Source organism: Desmodus rotundus, chromosome 1 (genome assembly GCF_022682495.2).
Source record: "Desmodus rotundus isolate HL8 chromosome 1, HLdesRot8A.1, whole genome shotgun sequence".
Classification (NCBI taxonomy): Eukaryota; Metazoa; Chordata; class Mammalia; order Chiroptera; family Phyllostomidae; genus Desmodus; species Desmodus rotundus.
The window spans coordinates 8,454,121-8,475,721 of record NC_071387.1 but is presented as its reverse complement, the minus strand read 5'-3'; the positions used below and the strand labels follow the sequence as shown (position 1 = coordinate 8,475,721).

The 21,601-nt window shown below is 39.8% G+C and overlaps 1 protein-coding gene and 1 pseudogene across 2 annotated transcripts in view; one reads left to right on the top strand and one right to left on the bottom strand.

Moving 5' to 3' along the window:
* Positions 1–20,997, bottom strand: part of NR6A1 (nuclear receptor subfamily 6 group A member 1) — a 194,657-nt gene extending 173,660 nt beyond the window's left edge. For both annotated transcript variants that reach the window (XM_053920755.2, XM_053920758.2), the window contains exon 1: positions 20,703–20,997. In XM_053920755.2, the coding sequence (XP_053776730.1) occupies positions 20,703–20,802 (100 nt within the window). In that variant the 5' untranslated portion in view covers positions 20,803–20,997. The remainder of the gene's footprint in view (positions 1–20,702) is intronic.
* Positions 7,974–8,056, top strand: LOC112306622 (U4 spliceosomal RNA; annotated as a pseudogene).
* Positions 20,998–21,601: the final 604 nt, after the last annotated feature.

The following is a 21,601-nucleotide window of genomic DNA, read 5'->3' as shown; positions in this document are numbered from 1 at the left end:
AGGTTCAAAGTGTCTTAGAGCAGTGAATTATATATTTCAGTTTATGCTAAATATTAGAAAAATTTTATGAAGATATGAATGAACCCAAGTTTGGCACTCCATACACTACATCAGTCTGGCCCCTGGGATTGGAAACCCATTAAGACTTCCAGCCAAGATGGAGGCATAGGTAGATACACTGTGCCTCCTCGCACAACCAAAATAAGGACAACAACAAATTTAAAAACAAAAATAACCGGAATTGCCAGAAAATCAAACTGTATGAAAGTCTGACAACCAAAGAGTTAATGAAGAAAACATTCATCCAGACAGGCAGCTGCTGGAGGACCCAGATGGGCAAGGCAGTGGCTTGCAGACCAGGTGGTCCCACATTTGCCTGAGGATAAACCAGGATGAACAACTGGGGAGTGACACAGACCACGCAACCCAGAGTTCCAGCACAAGGAAATAAATCCTCAAAACCTCTGACTGAAAAAATCTGTGGGGGTTGCGACAGTGGGAGAAACTCCTATCCTCACAGGAGAGTTCTTTGGAGAGACCCACAGGGTCCTATAATGTACACAAACCACCCACCCGGGAATCAGCACCAGAAGGGCCCAATTTGCTTGTGGGTAGCAGGGGAAGTAACTGAAAGCCAGCCCAGAGCTGAGCAAGAGGCACTGTTCCCTCTTGGACCCCTACCCAACATAGAGCACTACAAGGCAGCGACCTGGGTTGCCCCACCCTGGCGAATACCTAAGGCTCCACCCTTTACTAAGTAACAGGCAAGCCAAGACAAAAAATATGGCCCAAATGAAAGAACAGATCAAAGCTCCAAAAATAGAACTAGGCGATGAAGAGACAGCCAACCTGTCAGATACAGAGTCTAAAACACTGGTAATCAAGATGCTCACAGAAATGGTTGAGGGTGGTCACAAAACAGAGGAAGAAGTGAAGGCTATACAAAGTGAAATAAAGGGAAATGTACAGGGAATCAACAGTGAAGGGAAGAAAACCAGGACTCAAATCAGTGGTTTAGACCAGGAGGAAGAAATAAACATTCAACCAGAACAGAATGAAGAAACAAGAATTCAAAAGAATGAGGAGAGCCTTAGGAACCTCCAGGACAACTTTAAACATTCCAACATTTGAATCATAGGGGCACTGGAAAAAAAGATGAAGAGCAAAAAATGGAAAACTTATTTGAAAAAATAATGAAGGAGAACTTCCCTAATCTGGCAAAGGAAATAGACTTCCAGGAAGTCCAGGAAGCTCAGAGTGCCAAAAAAGTTGGACCCAAGAAAGCACACACCAAAGCACCTCATAATTACATTATCCAAGATGAAAGATAAGGAGAGAATCTTAAAAGCATCAAGAGAAAAGGAGACAGTTACCTACAAAGGAGTGCCCATAATACTATCAGCTGATTTCTCAAAGGAAACCTTGCAGGCAAGAAGTGGATGGAAAGAAGTACTCCAACTGATGAAAGGCAACGACCTACATCTAAGATTGCTCTATCCAGCAAAGCTATCATTTAGAATGGGAGGGTGGATAAAGTGCTTCCCAGATAAGGTCAAGTTAAAGGAGTTCATCATTACCAAGCCCTTATTATATGAAACATTAAAGGGACTTATGAAAAAGATGATTAAAAATATGAACAGTAAAATGACAACAAACTTAAAACTATCAACAACTGAACCTAAAAACAAAAACAAACTAAGCAAACAACTAGAACAGAAACAGAATCAGAGAAATGAAGAACACATAGAGGGTTATTAGTGCAGAGGGGGAAGGGGGAGAATGGGGAAAAAGGTACAGGGAATAAGAAGCATAAATGGTAAGTACAAAACAGACTGGGTGAAGTTAAGAATAGTATGGGAAATGGAGAAGCCTAAGAACTTATATGTACTACCCATGGACATGAACTAAGGTGGGGGAATGCTGGTGGGAGGTGGCATGCAGGGCGGAGGGGAATAAAGGGAAGAAAAAAAAAATGGGACAACTGTAACAGCATAATCAATAAAATTTATTTTTTTAAAAAGGAAACCCATTACGAATACATTTCACAAGATGATTTATCAAGAATCATGGTAGTCCTGACCAGTGTGGCTCAAGTTGGTTGGGGATCATCCCAAAAAGCAAAAGGTCGCCAGGTTCGACTCCCGAGTCAGGGCACATGCCTGGGTTGAGGGCTCGGTTCCCAGTGGGTACACATGCAAGAGGCAACTGATCGATGTTTCTCTCTCACATCCATATTTCTCTCCCTCCCTCTCTCCCTCCCTTCCCTTCTCTCTAAAAATAAATAATATCTTTAAAAATATATTTTTAAAAATCCAGGGTAAATATTCAAAGATATGCCTAGCACAAAGTACAATAAGACAGATAGAGGAAAATCAATTTGCAAAGTAAACTCCCTGAGTCAGAACCCTTCCATCTTTATATCTGCATATTATCATAACTGATTTCTAAGAAAATTCCTCATAATTTCTCTCCAAGTACACAATGTTTCTACAAAGAATTGTATAGCTGTTACTTAAAATAATTCAGAATGAAATCTTTTTCTTGTGTAATAATGGAACAAACTTGTTAAACAACAGAACTACAAAATTCCTCCTTATGTATTTTTATAAAGCAACTGACAATACAAAATCAAATAAGAAAAAAATGACAGTAGAAAATGTTTTTTCCTATTCAGAAAGTTTTAAAGATTAAAAATCAAATTAACATGTACATAATCTTTTTAAATAACAGAATTTTTAAAATTCAAACTATAATCTAGACTCCTTTTATCTCCACTGGAATATAATGCAATAAAATGTTAATTAAATTTATAATTATTTTAAATGTAAATTATAAAACTATGAAAGACACTAAAATCAAAGAAATTGCCTTTTATTGCACTGAAGACAACATCTGTTTCAAAAACTGCTGGCAATACCCTTTTTCAAACTTGCTTTTATAATATTATCCAATTTGAAATCAAAGAAAGGTTTATAATGTCATTTAAGGTATTTAAATAAATACTTTATGTAGGCATACAAATACCTACAAAATTATTGTACATTTTACACCCAACTCCCAGAATTCAGTAAGCAACAAGAAATGTCATGTTTGGAGAAAGACCTGATTTCTTTAAGATTAAATCCTATCGCACTGTAGTTAAATGGGGGTGGGGAGGATCATAAAAATGCATCTAAGAATCTCCTTTTCTACACCACTCTGGGGTCAGCTGAATTCTCCTAGAAAATGGGGAAGGAAAAAAGAAAAGGTGAGGAGAGAGGGAGGCAAAAGGAATGATGAAAAGGGAGGAGGAGAGGGGCAGCCTAAACTGTAAGGTTTGTGAAACCAAGTGATTCAACTTGGGACAAGTTCCCTCCTGTGCAAACTGAGCACACCATCACCTGTGTCAGTGTCTCCTAAAGTGAGGAGACCACTGAAAGATTGTAAGTAGTGCAAAGAGGAAGCATTTTAAAACATTCTGAAGTTCAATTCTCTTTCAATCCTTCTAATTATATCAGAAGAAAAATCTTTTGTTTGGTGCTAGTTTGTCTATTACCTCTCTAATGCTCATTAATCACCCTTCCTAAAAAAGACCTGATCAGAGAGACTTTGGCAGACAATATCTTAACTGGAATTTAACACAATATTTTTATTAAGTTTATTTTTACTGATACCTTCTATTTATGGCAAATTTTTTTCATTTAGTATAATGACAAAATTTCCTTTAAAATAAATTTTGGGATGCAAAGTATTAACTAACTACCCAACAGTTAGAAGGTTAAATAAACAATATGTTAGGAAATGACAAAAATCATGATGGTGATATAGGAAAAGCTAAAGTTTGAAAAACACTGGTTTAGTGGAATAGTGGTAAGTTATTTTCAACTCTAAGCCACAGTTAACTCATCTATAATATGGGACTATCACCACGTATCAAAGAAAAGTTGTGGAAAGGATAACATTAGATTGATACAATGCCTGACACACTGAGCATTCACCAACCATTTGTTCCCTTCCCCTTTTAAAGGATATAACCAGAAGGCCCTTTTAGAGACCTCCAGAAAGGTGGGGGGTGGGGAAGCCAGGCTTCCTGTGTGTTACAGACCGGAGCATTTGTTCTAGTTGTGATACTTCCCACCAAGAACCTCCAGGGACCTGGCCTTGCTTTTTTACTCTGATAAAGCTGCAGTTTACTCTCCCAAAGCTCATAATTCTAGTTACAAGCGACTGGAAATAATAAAGTGCTTCAGAAAAGTGATACGTATCTTAAATCACTGAGAAATCACACCCTAAAGGGTAACAAGAAAGGCAGGGCCATTTTATAACAGATGTCCAAGCTAAAAGAAGGTATTTCATGTGGGCAAATTTGACAATGCTGTAGGGCAAGGGTGTCAAACTCATTTTCACTGGGGGCCACATCAGCCTCACGGCTGCCTTCAAAGGGCCAAATGTAATTTTAGGACTGTATAAATGTAACCACTCCTTAACTGGGAGTAGTTACATTCCTTAACAAGGAGCTCGGAGTTGCCGCTGCCGCTGGGTAGAAACAAGGTGCTGGGCCGGATTCCGCCTGTGGGCCTTCACCTGTTCGCCACCTGTGCTATAATGGATGGTCCAAAAACAACCCCAATCACTTCATCACTTGCTATTGCCCAACTAGAGCCCAGAGGTGAGAAAATTCTAGGGGTTTAGGAGTGGACAGTTCCCAGTTCCCTGAGTGGACGTGCTTAGAAGAAAGGAACTGAGTACTTTAGTAAGTCCAATTATTGTGTAGTAATAGGTACTTTATTTTACATATATTGCCTAATTTCTCCAAACTTAACTGTGAGGTAATTCCAAGTCTATTCACAAAATGGCCAAATCTTCAAATAGCCAATTCTCTAAATTTACCAGAATTTTAACTACTTAAAGAGTTCACAATAATTTATTTTGAGGGGATAATTTAATTAACTTTTAAAGATTCCTGCCAAATTAAGAATGACAGGATAGTAGCATTTTCAAGAATGTTTAATTTGTCTCTACCCCAGTTCTGTGCTGCTACAGATGGATAACCTGGGCAGAGAGAGGAGCTCTACTTGCAGAAAGATACAGCCTGGTCTGAGCTGCAGGTGATGGGGAAGAGACGGGGTACAGGAAAAGAGGGAGAAGGGGGAAAATGGCAGGGTAGCAATGAAGGAAATGGAGAATGACAACAAATTCTGTAAGTTCAGATTCAGCAAATTGTTTTTTGTTGAACTGGATATTGGGTAAACTGAACACACTGGGCAAGCTAGTTTCAATGTCCTGGATTTTGGTAAACTGGCTTGTTTATCTATGAACCAGGAGGTATTAACCTCACTCACAGATTAGAAAATTGAGAAATGTTAAATAAGTTCCCTAAAATGTAACACAGCTACATTCTCGGTTCTTCACACACAACCTCACTGCATTCTCCAGGAGTCTCTACGTGGTGATTCTCTGTCCCTTCACCACCACCACCTTCCCTCCCCCCCACCCCAAAACATCACAAAAGTAGGAGAAAGGATTTAAAACCAGGTCTAATTATAAAGCTCATACTCTAACGCACCTAGTTACCACTACATAATAACAATTTACCAAAATAATTTTTAACTGCTACCTCCACCAATGCAGTTTTTTCTGCCATAATACAACAACCACTTACTCTATGGTAGAATATTTGCTATTCAGAGGTTGAGTGGACTTGTTGCCAGACTAAATTAGAATAATTTCAGGAAAAATTCAAATTTTTATTTTATTTTATTTACTTATTTTTAGAGAGAGGGAAAGGGAGGAAGAGAGAAAGAAGCATGGGTATAAGAGAGAAACATCTGTTGGTTGCCTCTCCTACATGCCACGCCCCACAACCTAGGCATGTGCTCTGACTGGGAATCCAACCAGCAACCTTTTGCTTTTCAGGACAGCATCCAACCAACTGAGCCACACCAGTCAGGGCAAAGGTCCAAATTTTAGAGATACTGTTTTATTTAGCCTGGACAACCTTATTATATATATATGATTTCGGATCAAATTTTGCAAAACTACAATCTCTTAAGAAACCTGATTGCCATCTTCACAGATCCCAAACTGGCAATCCCTGCTGAATATTACAACTTCTTCCTTTCATCATGTTGGTTTCACACACACACACACACACACACACACACACACACGCCATAAATACACACAAGCATAAAATTTTCTGATCAATTATTTTTATCAAAGTCTGGGCTAGTCTCATTAAATAAATGTAAAAAAGAAAGTAATTCCAAAATCTACAAGACCCATATAAGATATTAGTGATTGCTCAAACTATCCGCCTTACCGCTGGACTCTTCAGGGGTTTATCATGTTTATACTGATGCCAGGAGACAAATCCTATCTCACCCACTGACATGTAAAACCTGACTTCTTACAGCACCAATTAAGCTTCCTTCTATCAATCACATAGTAGTAGCTAAAGGATCTCTGAACTGAAAGTACATTCTGCCCTTTACGGTAGGCAGAAAAACTCTCTACTCCATAGATCTTATAACACAGTCCATATATAAAGCATTTTTAAAATACTAATATTTTTACTTTTACACTGCCTGAGTATAATCAGAAACTTTTACTAGCAAACTTACCTTTCCTGTAAAATATTTTAAGAACCAACTAAACTGGTACTTTTAAAAAGCATTAAATATTTGTTGTGATTCCTCATTGGTTTCAAAAATCTCTTTGATGTTAAGATGGGGAAAGAGATCTTTTCAGCAAATCTGAGTATTGCAAACTGAACACTATGGAAATGCCACCGACCTGAGAAGTTTTCAAGCATGTATTTTAAATGCTCAATGAAGAGATGACAATTTTAATTTTTAAAGTCCATTTCAGGGGTCTCTTTTGCACTTAATAGTGCGTCTTTAATTATTTCTGATCTTCAATGTACACCCAAGGCTACCCTTAATGTTTTAGCAAACAGAATGCAATTCTACCTAACCTCTTTTGAAATCAACAAAAGCTATAAATTTAACTCAAGACAGCTTTTGTAGTTCAGTCAGACTCAAGGTCATCTCAAGGCTTTTAATTACTAACCAGGATTTGAGGAGGTTTGCAATTGGTATAGCTGAAGGAAAGAGCAGCTGGCTTATTCACTTTCTTATTAAAGAGCATTATAAAAACTGAGTCTTGGCAAATTGCAACTTCTCTGACCACCAGTGGTGAGCACAAAGAAGCAGAGCAAATAATCTTCATTTATGTTTACTGTGTCAATCAACATAAACTTTAAAAATTACTAGAAGACTCTTTAATTTTAATTTCAACACATATGACTTATGATTTAACTTAAAATTTGTAGACAGCCAGTTTTCATTCTGAAACCACCCTTGTTAAAAACTGTAAATGCCTTTCAAATTAGCCTAATATTTATTTAGGTCTCTTCACTATCAAACCCTGTGCAGGATCAGTGCAGAAGTCAGCCACTGAAGAATCCGTGCAGTTCTTCAGTCTTCTAAAGGAATAAGTTCAACTTCACTCTTCATGCACTTAATTTCTAATCAGATTCAGTTGTAAGTGTCAGGACTTTGTGGGAAATGATATAGTTGTGTGACACAGACACACACTCACAATCCATCCTGAGATTTGTGGAGGCAACCAGAGAAGTCTCCAGCGTCTTCTCTACCCGCTCTCCCATAATCTGTAATAGAGAGAAGGCAGCCACAGAAGAGCACTGCTCTGACCAGGCCATAGATGCTGCAGTAGGGGTGCGGGGCCTGGTACCAGAAATCTAAAAGATTCAGAGGACAAAAGGCATTGAGAATGACTATATCTCTCCCCCCCAAAAAAGAGAACAGAGCGAATAGCCTACCACAGTGCCTCAATTCTATCTCAAGTACCAGGCATTTATTGAAAAACTAAGTGCTGCTGACAACCCCAGATTTTATTATACAAGATAATCTTAGTGTAAATTAAACTGGTTGTTGGCAAAGGTACATAAGTACTTCTAAGAAGCATTAAGCATCTTTGTGCAGGAGCAGTATTGTACCCAATGAGGTTTATCTGAGGCACGATTATTGCCAATTGAAAAAAATAATTTAAAAAATGAGAAAAATAAAAACTATCCCTCCAAAAAAGCCAAAAATAAAAGAAAGCACAAGATGGTCTGGGCAGTACTGTTTTATCAGGAAGAAACTAAAAACTATCCGAATGTCCAACTATAAAAAACAATGAGCTGTCATATAGCTCTTGTAAATTTTAAATAATTTCACGGTGAATAAGTTCCTAACGTAAGAAAAATAAGTTTTAAACAAAAAGCATAAAACAATGACACACATAATCACAACAACAAGCAAAAAACCTAGGATTTGAAGTCCAGAAGAAAACATAAGAAAATTTTAATGAAAGTTGCTTGGAGGCAAGATTATAGGTGATTTCCCCTTAATTTTCTGTATTTGCTACAGTGACCAAGTATTTCTAATTTTAAAAACATTAGATTTCCTAAGTAAGCAGTTCACACCTAAGGACCTAAGGGCCACAGGCAATTCAAGCACAGAGATGAGAGATCACACCATTTAAAATTTAAATACAAGATACAGCTAATTCCCTCCTGCTTGTATTTATATGCAAGCACTTCCGACTGTGTTCCCCTGGCCGTGTCCCTCCCACAGTCGTACTCTGAAGCTGCTCTATAAACAAGGTACTGGGAGCACTGGGTATTCTCTAGCCTGGCGTCCCAACTATGCTCATGAAAAGCAGCTTTGGAGAATCAGTGTACAGTGCTTCACATATTTCATATTACCAATAAAAGCTCAGTAATTTTTTAAATGGGCACACTATATGAAAAGCAAACTTACTTTGAAAGATTTTGAAAAGGCACAAAGCAAATACAAAGTTTTATCTTCAAAAGTTAAATGCATTTCTTCATCATAGCACTACTTCCGGTAACTGCTTGCCATCAGAATTCCAGCCAGCCCAACTATCTTTCAGATTTGATCTGTCAGCAAGTAAGGAAATATTTTTTTGTAGGAAAGCAATTGCAATTTCCCACATTAGGTGATTGATTAAGTTCTCTCCTCTAAAAGGCTGATTGGTTTCCTGGTGCCAGTAAAATGATTGATGAATATTTCAACTGCAGCTCCCTTGTTGGCCCCCCCACTTCGCCCCTCCCCCATGTGCTGCCACTCCTTTCCTGCTGGGTTCCCTTTTTACAAAACAACAGCATTTAAGAAGGTTTTGCAACTTTCCTTAATGAATCCACATTCTCAAATGTGGCATTTAATCTTAAGAGGATAGAACTTTTCTCAACGTTGAGTGAGAAAAAATCCTTGCAGATAAAAATCCTCTCAACAAGGAATGAGGGAAAACTCTGAAATTAACTATAGGTTTGATTCAGTGAATGAAACTTCCTACAAAAGAGAAAGTGTACCATAGAGGGGTTATAAATGGAAAGAAAGTTATCATGTTGAAAGAAATAAAAAACTACACTTAATTTCAAATTTACATTATCAATTATCAAAACACTGGAACTTTAGTTGCCAACATTTCTATAAAGTGAACCTGGAGAATGGAATTCACATGTAAAGTATGTGACCCTACAAACTTTAAAGCAGCCAGGAGCTCTAAAATCAAAACAGGGTAACAGTGTAAATGTGCTTGGAGGGATGATTGAACAGTATCTGAAAGCAAAATTGTCCCAGAGAACCTGGCTGTTAGCACCACAGTTAGTGCTTCAGTCAGGGCTTTCCTAAATTGCAATTTCCTGTCTTACCGATTCATTCCATCAACAAGCTGAAAAATCCCTTCAGGAATTATCTAATATCGCTCCTTCATTTTACAGGTGGGCCTATAGAGAGGTGCCTTCTTCAACAGAGCTAGAATCAGAACCTGAGCAAAACGCAGGCCCATCAACTATTTCCTGAACCTCCTCTCCCAAATCTTTTCCTACTCAAACTACATTGCTACCATGATCTATTAACCCACACTGCCACATCTTTCTTCCTCTCTCTTTGCCAGCAAATCACTTTCTATATTTTACAAGCTTTGGACAACTCGGTCTTATATTTCCATTTTCAAAGGGTCACATCAACTTTCCTGGATTGGTTCTCCTCTTTGATATAGCCAGCTTTTGTGTGGCAGGGGGAAAAAAGGTACAAGAGACAAAGGCCATCTTTTCCTAAACTGCATTTCCCAATGCAGTCAAGCACATCTGTATGTATCTGGTGTATCTAGTCACTTTAGTTACAAGAAGAGCCACATTTCTGAACAGAAACTACATTCTAATTCCAGCAGGACCCATAAAACCTTGGATTTAGCTTCAACATTCTTGACTTATATACTGGCCCCAGTTACTTAAAGTAACTGAAAAACACATTTCCTTCCCTTATAGTATTTTGTAGACTTCCTCTGACCACCAGTGAAGGACTCAGATTCCTTTCTTTCATTCATTCAACATTCATGAAACACCAAATCCTTGTGCTTAGTGCTGAGGATACACAAACAAGATATGGTATCCCTTCCTTGAGTAGCTCAAAACCCCTTTCTTCCTTAGCACCCCTCAGATTCACCAAGAATTGTCCCTGATTCTGCAAAACTGTTTTCTGGTCACTTGTTTTCTGGTTGGCTTATTAAAGTCAACATAAAAGAAAAGTCACTTGCAACTTTAAGAGTGGATCTTTGTGACTCTAATCTACAGGCAGTTGATTTCTGGGCCTCCTTGCTTTGGGGCAGACACTATGCTTAGCACTTTGCAGACTTTGTCACTAATCCTAGCAACCCTAAAGTAAATTTCAGAAACGTCATGGGGGGTGGGGGTAAATTTAGGAAACAAATTATTAATGCTGTTGCTGTGAAATCTGGGGCTTAACTTCTGTGGTCTTCAGTTTTCACATTTATAAAATGGAGATGACAATAAAACACCTACTTCATAGGGTTATGAAGATAACAGGAGTTAACACATATTATATGCTTAGAATATTACATAACACACACTATATAAATGTTAGCTGTTATTATTAAATGAGAACACTAAAGTTCAGAGAAGTCAAGTGACAAAGTCACATAGCTGTGATCTTTGTTCTGCCACACTCCAGAGTCCCTGAGTCTTTCCCTCTCACACCACCTAACAAAAATCCTTCCTCCCCGGCAGAGACTACTACTGCCACTTCCAAAAAACAAAGCCCTCTAAATAGGTATCAGTGGGGGGCTTCCCCCAGGTGGTTTATTATCCTGCTAAAAGTGCATTCTCAAGGAAGGGCTGTAAGGCTAGAAAGGAAGTCTCCTGACAGGTTAGCTTTCAACAGTACAGCAAGAGTATGGAAGAAAAAAACAAATGTGCCTCAATTATTAAGTTTAGAAATTAAAGCTAAACTTAAAGCAATTGATTTATCTCAAATGATGAAGAATGCATTCAAAGATTTCATCTGAAATCTAAAATAAAATCCAAGCATTTAAATGAAAAATGAAAGGATTGTTTCTTCTTATGACTAAACTGCAACTCCTACAGAATACAAAAATACTTCAAAAGGTACATTACATGACACTCCAAGAACATCAAGATAATTACAGAGCTCTCAGGAAGGAAGCCCAAATATCTCACTGATCTTTCATCACCCACCAAGATTCATCTCAAATTCTGATCCAATAACTCCTCTTTGTTATTCACATTGTTAGGTGACATTTCTTCTGCTAGCACTCTCTCTACAGAATGAGTTCTACCTAGCAACTATCCTAAGAAATAAATCCCTAACTGTTTAACAGCATAGTAATTGACTTACACTAAAATGTTACTCACACTAGGAAAGGATATTCTTAAGCCAGAAGAGATGCTTCTCCTACACGGACTTTATTACCACCTCCCTCAGTGAAAACCAAGTTAAATGGCAAACCATCTACAAAATGACAATCACAACTCTAGAAGACTCAAAGAAAATCAAATGTCTACTAAAAGCAAATAAGCAAGCTCTTCTTGATGAAAGTTTTAAAAAGCAAGGCAGAATTTTTATCTCTTACATATTTCACTATTTTTATAGCAATGACTCTTAATAGTAAGAAAGTATTTTTGTGTTGTCAGATTTATTTCCATAATTACAAATCTGCCCTTCGTGGGGAAACAAGTTCTATTGGAAAATTTCTGCCACAAGATAACTAACAGTTAAGCAACAGGTTTCAAGTAGCAGGTAACAAAGTCTTGTCAGAGAATTCAGTGAGGGTGAACTATGACACACTTCATTTAATCTCAAGCAAAAAAAAAAAGGTATGAACTCATTTTCAAAATTTCTTCCCTCTGTAGCTCCTTTACAGGGGGTGGGGTGAGGGGTGGGGAGGAAATGAAAGGAAAATCCAAAGCAATTGAGTACTAATAATAGTATCTGGTGAAGTCACCATCTTCTTACATTTTAAGTTGAGTCCTTTAGAACAGAGGTTTTTCTCATACATTTTAGGCTGAGTGGTATTAACCCATTACATATTAACATAAATAACATTTTAAAAGAAAACTAACTATATTCTCTAACAAAACATTTAGTGAAACGAGTGGCACTTTACATTCTGGCTAATCTCTCGCATCTGGTTTAACTCTGGTAGCTAGATTCTCCTACATGCATTCAGTATGTTGCATTATACTTATATATTGTTTTCACTGAGGCATAGAGGCAGAAAATCTGGCCTTACACAAATTGATATTTGGAAATGGAGAAGTATGTGGTTTGTTAAAATAACTATAGATTTTTTTAAATAATATACCAAAACTCAGTAAGTGCTGGTTTCTTAAAGGTTAGTTCAACCTGAAATCTAAACCCACATCAGTAAACTTTGCGTACTGTGTTACAGTAAAATCCATTGCTCTATACAACATTTTGAACAGATTTTTCACCCATGCAGGATTTTGTAACATTATACAACCAGATATTTGGGAAGTATTCCTTCACTGAAGTAAGATGCTCTTCAAAATGCTGACATTTAATCATACAATATCAAAAAAATCACAGTTGTTAAAATCATCATCAGTCTCATCAGTAAAGGCTTTAAGTATTGAGACACATCAAGCTCCAAGTGGTAGGTATAAGACTTCCACAATTCTGCTGCTGCTTGAAAGCTTGGATTTTATTCACCAGCAACAAATATTGGCAGTTCTCCTTGGAGTTGCAGGCTCACTGTTTGTTTTCCAAAAAATCATCTGCCAAATTCCCAATTCTGAATAAGCCACAGTTTTATCTATTGTTCCTTCAAGTTAAAATGGTGTTGGGGGGGTGGAGGGAGCAGCTAATTCAGTTCACAACATAATGAGCTGCACAAGCACTTTCCCTTAAAACAACTATTCTATTTTGGTATGTACACACATAGAAATGCTATGTGTGTACCTGCCATAGAATATCAAAAACAAGTATACTCAAGGGTTGAGTAGAATTAATTTAATAAAATTAGTTGTTTTTACTCCTCCATCTAAGACATTCTTAAGTGAAAATGCCTTCTTTTTTTATAATAAAAGTGTGTGGAGGTGAAGAATACATAAGACTACTGCTACGGTTTGGTTCCTTATTTTACTGCTGAGGTGCCAACAGTTTTTATCCACCACTGTTTTTGCAACATTAGTGCAAATATCAACATGGTAAAAGAGGCAAATAATGCCAGTATTATTATGAAAGTACTTTTGAGCCCAAGAGCTTCCTTGAAAGAGTCTCAGGCACATCCCCAGAGGTTCATGGACCACAATGTGAAAGCTACTGGTTTAAATAATACAGTAAATAACAAATTTAGTGACTCAATAAGTGGGAAGAGATTAAGTCTGAAATAATCCAGTAATGAATGATCAACAAATGATGAATGGGAGAAAAGAATACAATCCAACTAAGTACTACTGCATTAATCATTTATAAATTTAAAAGCAAGAGATAAGGAAGCTGGCTTCACAGAACTGTAGTGTCATCTTTTTTTTTTTTGTGAGGGAAAAACTATCTTGCATAAACCGCAGTTAATTTATGTTTTTGTTAATGTAAATAAATGAAGGCGAAGACCCCAATGACTACCACAGTTTGTTGCCCTGTGAGATGAAAAGAGCACTGCGTCTGATCCAGTACAACATATGGAATTTTTTTTAAAGATCAAGACAAAATTTTAATCCTTCCAAGATGATACAGCTTCAGGATTGAAATGAGTACATGAATTAAATAAAATGAATGTTTTTATTTCTATTGACTATATTGGGGCAGCACTTGAAAATTACTTTTTTAAATGAAAACTCGATGTAGGTTAAGTAGCTCCCTTCACTGAATCAGTCTGTCCTTCATTTTGGCACAGATTTGTTACTGAAATGTTTCTCGGTCTTAAACTAAGACTCAAAGGAAATATCATAGGAAATTTAAACATCTGTTTAATCAATCATGTCCTTTTTCAATCAATGGTTTAAGAGAAAAAAATAAAGAACGTGAATTTTGACACCACAATGATGGATTCAAAAAGCCAGCAGAACCCACTTGTAGACCTCCGAAATGCTTTTACAGAGACCTAAACTCCTATGACGCTGGGAAACAGAAGAAGTCGGAAACAAAAGGCCAAGAAGGCTATCTGCCTCTTCCACACGAGGAATTCAGTAGTGCATGTGCCCCTCAAATATAATCCTTGATTATATTTTTAAATGAATCATAAGTAATTTCCAATGCAAACAGCTGTCCAAGCAAGTGTCTATGTTTGACGCCACCATTACAGCTCCAATAAGCTAAAGCTTATTATGCAAACAATTCCCCCTGTCCCTATTTCCAAATTCTTTTTATAATTTCTCACTGTGACAATGAAAGAAAAGTCACTATTCTGGTTCGAACCACCCACAGAGTATATCTTCAAATCAAACAGCCAGGATTTGTTTCCAGAATACATTACATGTTGCTGCCTAGGGAATTGATTTTGGAAACATTACACTTACCAGCTGACTTATCAACAGTGCCGGTAGAATTGACACCAACTTAAAGGCAAGAATCCTTCCAGAAAATACAAAAATATGCTACTACTGCCATCTGTAGTTTATGCTTGAATAGCTTCCCCAGTGTCAACAAATTGAAAGGTGTACAGTTCCCAATTAGGATCCAAAGACCTCATTAGTTGAAGATACTTTTTAAAGTTAACTTTATATAACAAATTGTAGCATTTATTTAGTATATCACAGGAGAATTTATGGTTCTCTTTGTGAACTTATTTATAATGCTGAAGGGGAAAACCACAAACTACCTTGAATGAAAATGGTTACGATGCATAAGTGCTAACTTTTGTTTTCCCCAAATTTCCACACTCCTAAGGAAATTCAAAAGAATGCTTCCTGCAAATTTATAATTAAGATGTCTTCTCTTGAAACAGTGATTGACAATTATTAAAACATTCTGAAAAATTTTAAAACAACAAATATACTTTTAAAGAAATCCAGGAATCTTCTACTTAGACATGAGAGTTTGGTCAGTTTGCCCACTTCAAGATAAATTTTAAAGGTTCAATTATTCCTATAATTTTTTTAAGAACAAAAATTCCAAAACACAAGTGAAGGCTTAAAGTAGGCTATTTTCACAACTTATTTTCTCTCAGTTTGCTTTCTCAAATGACAACCACTGTAGCTTAGGGATCAAAAGATTTGGTGCAGCTGGGGGTGGGGTAAAAAGCAATCCAGCTCCCCAACAGCCGCTGAGGAAATCCTGGTTCTCTCCCCCAACTAAATCACTGTTGATCAGAATTACCGGGCTGCACAGTAAAGTCCTGTTTAAATAATCATAACCAGAGGAAAAAACGTTTTCTTGAGAAGCCGTTCTACACAGGCTATTTTTTTAATAGCAGGTAATAAGGAAATAACGAAATAAAGTACAAAATGTTTTATTCTTTAAAATAAAGTTCTCTGTTCTACAGTTATTTTTAAATCACACTGAAAAAGCACATTAGACAACAGTTTTTTCTAATTTTCCATTATTAAGGTCTAACAGCCTTATCTTTTTTATAAACACAAGCCATGTTGGAAAACAAGCGATAAATAAATAGCAGACTGGACTTCATTCTATGAGTACTGTACATCAAAGTTACATCCAGAGGTGTTTTTTTAAAGATTATGCTCAGATGAATCTGAAACATCAGCTCAACACAAGAAAAGGAATTACTGCTCAGTCAGTACTTCTTGCCGACTTTTAATAATTCTGGTATCTCTAAACTTTGTTATCAATCAAAGGCATCCATAAACCTTTAAGAAATTACCTGAGCCAGGAAGAGCTGACATTAAGAATGTGAAAGTTTAAAAGAAAACATTTCTTTCACAATTTGTTGGTTTTGTAAATATTTTCAAAGTGTAACAGAGAGTGGGTGTATTGGGTCACTACTTGTGCGGGCGTATTCAATGTCTACCTTCTGTTTAAAATTGTTTCAGAGACACTTTTATTCTTTGCTGAAATGCAAGCTTTGTTTTTAGCTGTTGATTCAGAATTTTGATTTTTCTGATTATGACCCTTTCCACCTAAAATATGACTGGTTCACACACACAAAAAAGGAAAACACTGGACCAACAATTTAAATTTACTCTGAAAGGGCATCTTCCCAAATTTAACTTTCAACTTAATTATATACATGGAAAAAATACTTAAACAGAGAAATATCATTTATCTTGGCTACAACACAAAGTATAAACATAAGAACAAAAAAAATAAGATAAGGTCCCCAAGATCTAGATGAGCATGCTGAAAAAGAAGTCTCCTATGTCAAAGGAGCTATCCTGAATTCTGAAGCCAGAAATTGCCATCTGAACACAATTCATTAATGAACCAACTTACTCAACACAAACCAATAAATATCTACTTATAATACGGATGAAACTCACATAGCACCAGGTCCCAAAACAAGCAAGTATCATTAGCAATTTAAAGCCAACTTGTGTAACAAGCACTACAAGTGATTCAACAAACTTCCCTTACCAGTATCATAGTAGTTGGCATTTCTACCCTTCATCTTCCAATAACCTAAATGAGGCATTTTAATCTGAAGTTTATTTTCCACCTTTGCTCTACACCACCACAAAAAAGGCAAAAAAAATGACAAACCAAGAAATTATGAACAAAATATGGGAATGCATGATTTGGGGATATTTTAGGAAATGTACCAGTTTTTTTCATTTGCCCCCCCTTTGTCCTCCTCATCTAACTCCCTTTCACATGCATGCACACACATACACCACACACACACACACACACACACACACCCCTTTTTGCTACAGAATTCAGAATGACTCACAGATTAGGAAGCATGTCATGATCATATTTTGATTATATGGGACAGAAATACCCAAAGAAGAACTTGGTGGATGGTACATCTAAGTTTGGAAATGTGGTCATCTCACATTTCCGTTGTTCAAAATCAACAGTGAATCTTCAGTGTTCTTTGGAGGTCACAGAACCTACTGAAAAAAACCTGTGTGCTGCTTGTTCTAAAGAACAGCAGTGCTACAGTATGCATTTTTTATAACGAAAGTAGGAAATTCTGAGGTGACTCAGAATTAACTTAATTTTCAAAGTCACAAAACTGAAGTTAAATTGTCATGGAAAACAGCTGTTAATTTATTTTCAGGGATAAACGTTTGGATGACATAGTGGTAACGGGAAAAAGGCACCCGATTATTTAGTGAACTTCTTCCATTTCTCCTCAAGTGCTTGAAATATTTAAGTCTACTCTCTCATTCTCTTAAGGTAAAATGAACAAATTCAATATTTAGCATATACTTCCTCAATCATTCATCTTCCTGTGAAACTCCAACAGAGAGCAGTCCTCTGAAAGAGTTCATTTTTGTTAGGAAAACCTACAAGCAAACAACTGAAAATATCTAGCGGTTAGCACAGGGAATTCCTGGAAGGGTGACGGTGCATCAAAAGGCTAGCAACTCTGTTCCGACAGAATAATAAAAACCATTTAAAAGATTGTAAATTCAGCATCAATGGCGTTTCCGGCAAGAAAACATTTCTAAAATTCCACCTCCAGTTTATTTCTTCATGACAGAAACCAAAAGACCTCATCCTATCAAGTGAGCCATCTATTGCAAATATCTCACACAAAATGGAAAATCAGTCGGTAGGATTTTAAAAATGAGAAAAATTCATTTTCTATGCTTACAACTTCTGCAGTTTCATTTACTTCTAGAGAAAAACACATATTAGTAAATATAAAAGAAAAAGAAATGTCCCCACCATTCCAGAGGTAAACTCTCCTTCCCCCGCCTTTTTGGTAAGTCTTCTGTGAGCATGTTAAGTTATAAGAGATACTGAACATTAATTGTAAAACACGACACAATGCTCATTTTTACACTAAAAAATAAAGCATCCCTCAACAGTCTAATGTTTCGTGTATTTTCTTTTAAGCCCATCAAACTGTCAAAAGTCCCATGTGTTTGCAACAAAAAGGAAATATTTGTAGCACTAAATAGGACTGATGTAAAATATTAAAGACACCTTAGCCTAAATGGATTGCTCGATAACAGTCTTTTAAATGGTTCTGACCAATTGAGGAAATGAGACTATGAATGGGAAATTTGATTGAGTTAAAATTACCATTGAGTTCTTTAAAATGTACTAATGAATAATTAATAGTAAATGCAGTTCCTAGGCTTCCCTTACAACAATATTCTCAAGTAGAACTGAAGTCTGAAGCAAAATCCATCAGCTATGTGTTCTGCACAGGTGGGTACAGGAAGTATACACACACAGAAAGAGCTTATGAAAATACACTGATCTGGGGCTGGGTAAAAAAATATCGGTATGGTAAACGTGGGATCAGATTTGCAACATTCACACATTACTACAAAACCGAATCTCCACTTGGAAAGCTCGGAGAGTCAAAAGCATTAAAGAAATCCTTTGTTCCTGTGATACTGTCTCCCACCCTAACTGGATTCCAGCCTCCTTTGTGACACGGGATTTTATTGATCTCAAACATGTTCACATTCAGAAATTAGTCTCCAAAGACATCCCAAGGGACTGCCAACCACCTAGACACCACACATCACAGACGTCTTTAAAAACGACAAGAGCTTTGAAAACATATCACTATTTGGTCAACAACATCAAGTGAAGTTAACCAGGCTCTCCTCTAGACAGACTTTTCCCTTAACTGGTAGAAAGAGCAGGTCTACTGAATCGGCAATAAACTTACGAAGGTTCAGCTCCACCCCAAGATTCCTCTCCTTCGGTAGCTCATTCATTCAACAATTGAGCGCCCTACGGGACCTATATCCAGGTTACTTTCTTCACACCTGCCAGGTCACTGTCCTGACGAAGAAACTTCTTGCTGAAGCAATTAATTTTTAGTGCCTCCTAACTGTCCCGGGTGTTTGCATTCAATTTGAAATCTGTTACTTGTTAGACACCGTCCTAGATCTTTCAGAGAATTGCGAGTTTATGGCGCAGAGAGGGGAGGAGGCGAGGTTCTCCGAGAGCCTGCCCTTTATTCGGAAATGAGATGTGAAAGGTGGAAGGCAGGGCAAATAAATAAATAAATCGGGTTTGCTGCCGGAGCGTTTGCCGGCCCGTACGAGCACCCTTTGTAATGCGGGCCTCCTGGGGCTATCGCCCGCGCTAATTGCTCCAGGGCGCTTTCCAAGTTCAAAAGTTCACCTTTTACGACCTCACAAAAGCCCCTTACACGTTACCAATAAAAACATTCCGCGGCAAACACCGAGGGGGGAAAATATCAAACAGATACAAATACAACGACCCGCAGGGGGAGGGAGCCAGGGGGCGGAGGACGAGCCAGCCCCAGAGACAGCCCCGAGGAACCCGAGGACGTGGCCCAGACGTAGAGGCAGGGGGAGAGCGGTCGGAAGGGCCGGGCCAGGTGAGGAATTCTCAGGGCGCAGGGTCCGAGATCGCGAAAGGGCCGAGCAGAACTGCGGAGGGAGGGCGCGGACCCGGACCAGCGGCAGACGGCGGGAGACAGGTGTCCCGAACACCCGGTGGCCGCAGATCCGAGCCAGTAGAAAGTCGTCGCCTAACCGAAGGGGAAGGAAGGAGCAGAGAGAAATGGGGCGCGGGGCACGCACGAGGGGTCGGAAAAGGAAACGCTGGCCGAGCAACTAGCGATTTGAGGGTCGGCGCAGAGGTCGAAGCTCGCGGTCGCACGGGGTGGGGGCGCACGGAAGTGCGAGGCTGCAGAAGCCGCTCCCGAAAGGTGTGGGGCGGCGAGAACCAAGGGCGTGGTGTCGGGTCGGCAGAACCGGGAGGGAGCATCAGCGGAGGCAGCACCGAGGGGACTGGGGGGAGGGGATGGCTCCGCGCGGAAGGGACGCCGAGGGGGAGAAGCCCCCGTGGAGGGTACCGAAGCTGCGGGGTAGGAAGAGGAGGCTGAGGCAGAGGAGACCCGAGGGGGAGGGGAAGCCCCCAGTGACGGGACGCGAGGTGCGGGGCTGGGGGAGGATCCGGGCTGAGGTGACCCAGGGGAAGGGGAGGGCTCAACTCCGAGAGGACCGGGGGAGGGGGAGAGGGGTCCGCGAAGCGGCGACCCGGGGTGGGGGTGGGGGGAGGGAGGAATGAAGGTCGGGGTAGAGGGAACAGGGGGAGGATCTGCGCTGAGAACGAGGAGGGAGAGGGAGGGTCCGCGCTGCGGGGACCGGGGTGAAGGTCCACGCAGAGAAGACCCGGGGCCGCTGCAGCTTCCCAGAGTAGTAGCAGGCTGAGAGCGGAGGTACCCCCGGATTGGGGGACAGGGGGCCGGTTCTCGCTCGGCCCCGACTCCACACGCCCCTCACCCACCGTTGCGCGGCGGCGGAGGGAGCGCGGCGGGCGGCTCCAGGAACCCCGCCGAGCCCCCGCCGCCTCCCCCTCCGCTAGGCGGCCGTTCGTCCCGCTCCATGCGGTGGTGTTCAGGGCCCGCGCTCGGTTCGCTGCTCCGCCATGACTGGCGCCCTCGTCGTCGTCCGCCGGGGGGGAGGGGGCTGTCAGGGGCCTGCGGGCTCCCGGCCGCCGCGCTCTCTGGGGCCCGAGGCGCCCGGCTCCGCGCCCCTCCGCGCCGCGCCCCCTCAGCACTGGCCAGCTCCCTCCCCCGACGTCATGCGTCTCTGCCACGCTCGGGCCTGCGGGGCACGCTGGGAATTGGAGTCCGCCCCGCGAGGCCGGCCACGCGGGACTCCAGCAACTGAAGGGGTGGGAAGAACAATTAGCAGCTCTGAGGAGGGAAAGGCAAGGCCTGTCTCAATCACAAACCCTAATAAAAACGTCTGTTAAAATTTTAAAAATATTACTTTAGGGTCTTTTCTTCATTGCGATTTATCCACGGTCAACTTTTCCTATGACTCCTGGTATCTCCCCCCCCGGACAATGAGTCTTTCCTAGGAGGTGGGTCGCCAAGGAACCGGGTGAGCACGTGCACCGAAGCCCAGCCCTGGGGGCGGGGTTCCGAGGGGGCGGAGTTTGAGGTATTCCTGAGGGTCTTCCTCCTCGGCTTCGGGACAAATTGGACCGGAGATTAAAGGGCCGGAGTTTAACTCGAGGTGACTGCGTTCGTATGCAGATAGAATCTATAAAACTCTGCTTTCTGGGGTACTCTTTAAAGGCTTTTACCTCCGGGTGGGCGGGAAAGTCTTAAGTTTCTCTTCCTCTTCTTTCATTTTCCGCCTGTCCGTTGAGCGCAAAGGCAAACTAAGCCCCAGGCC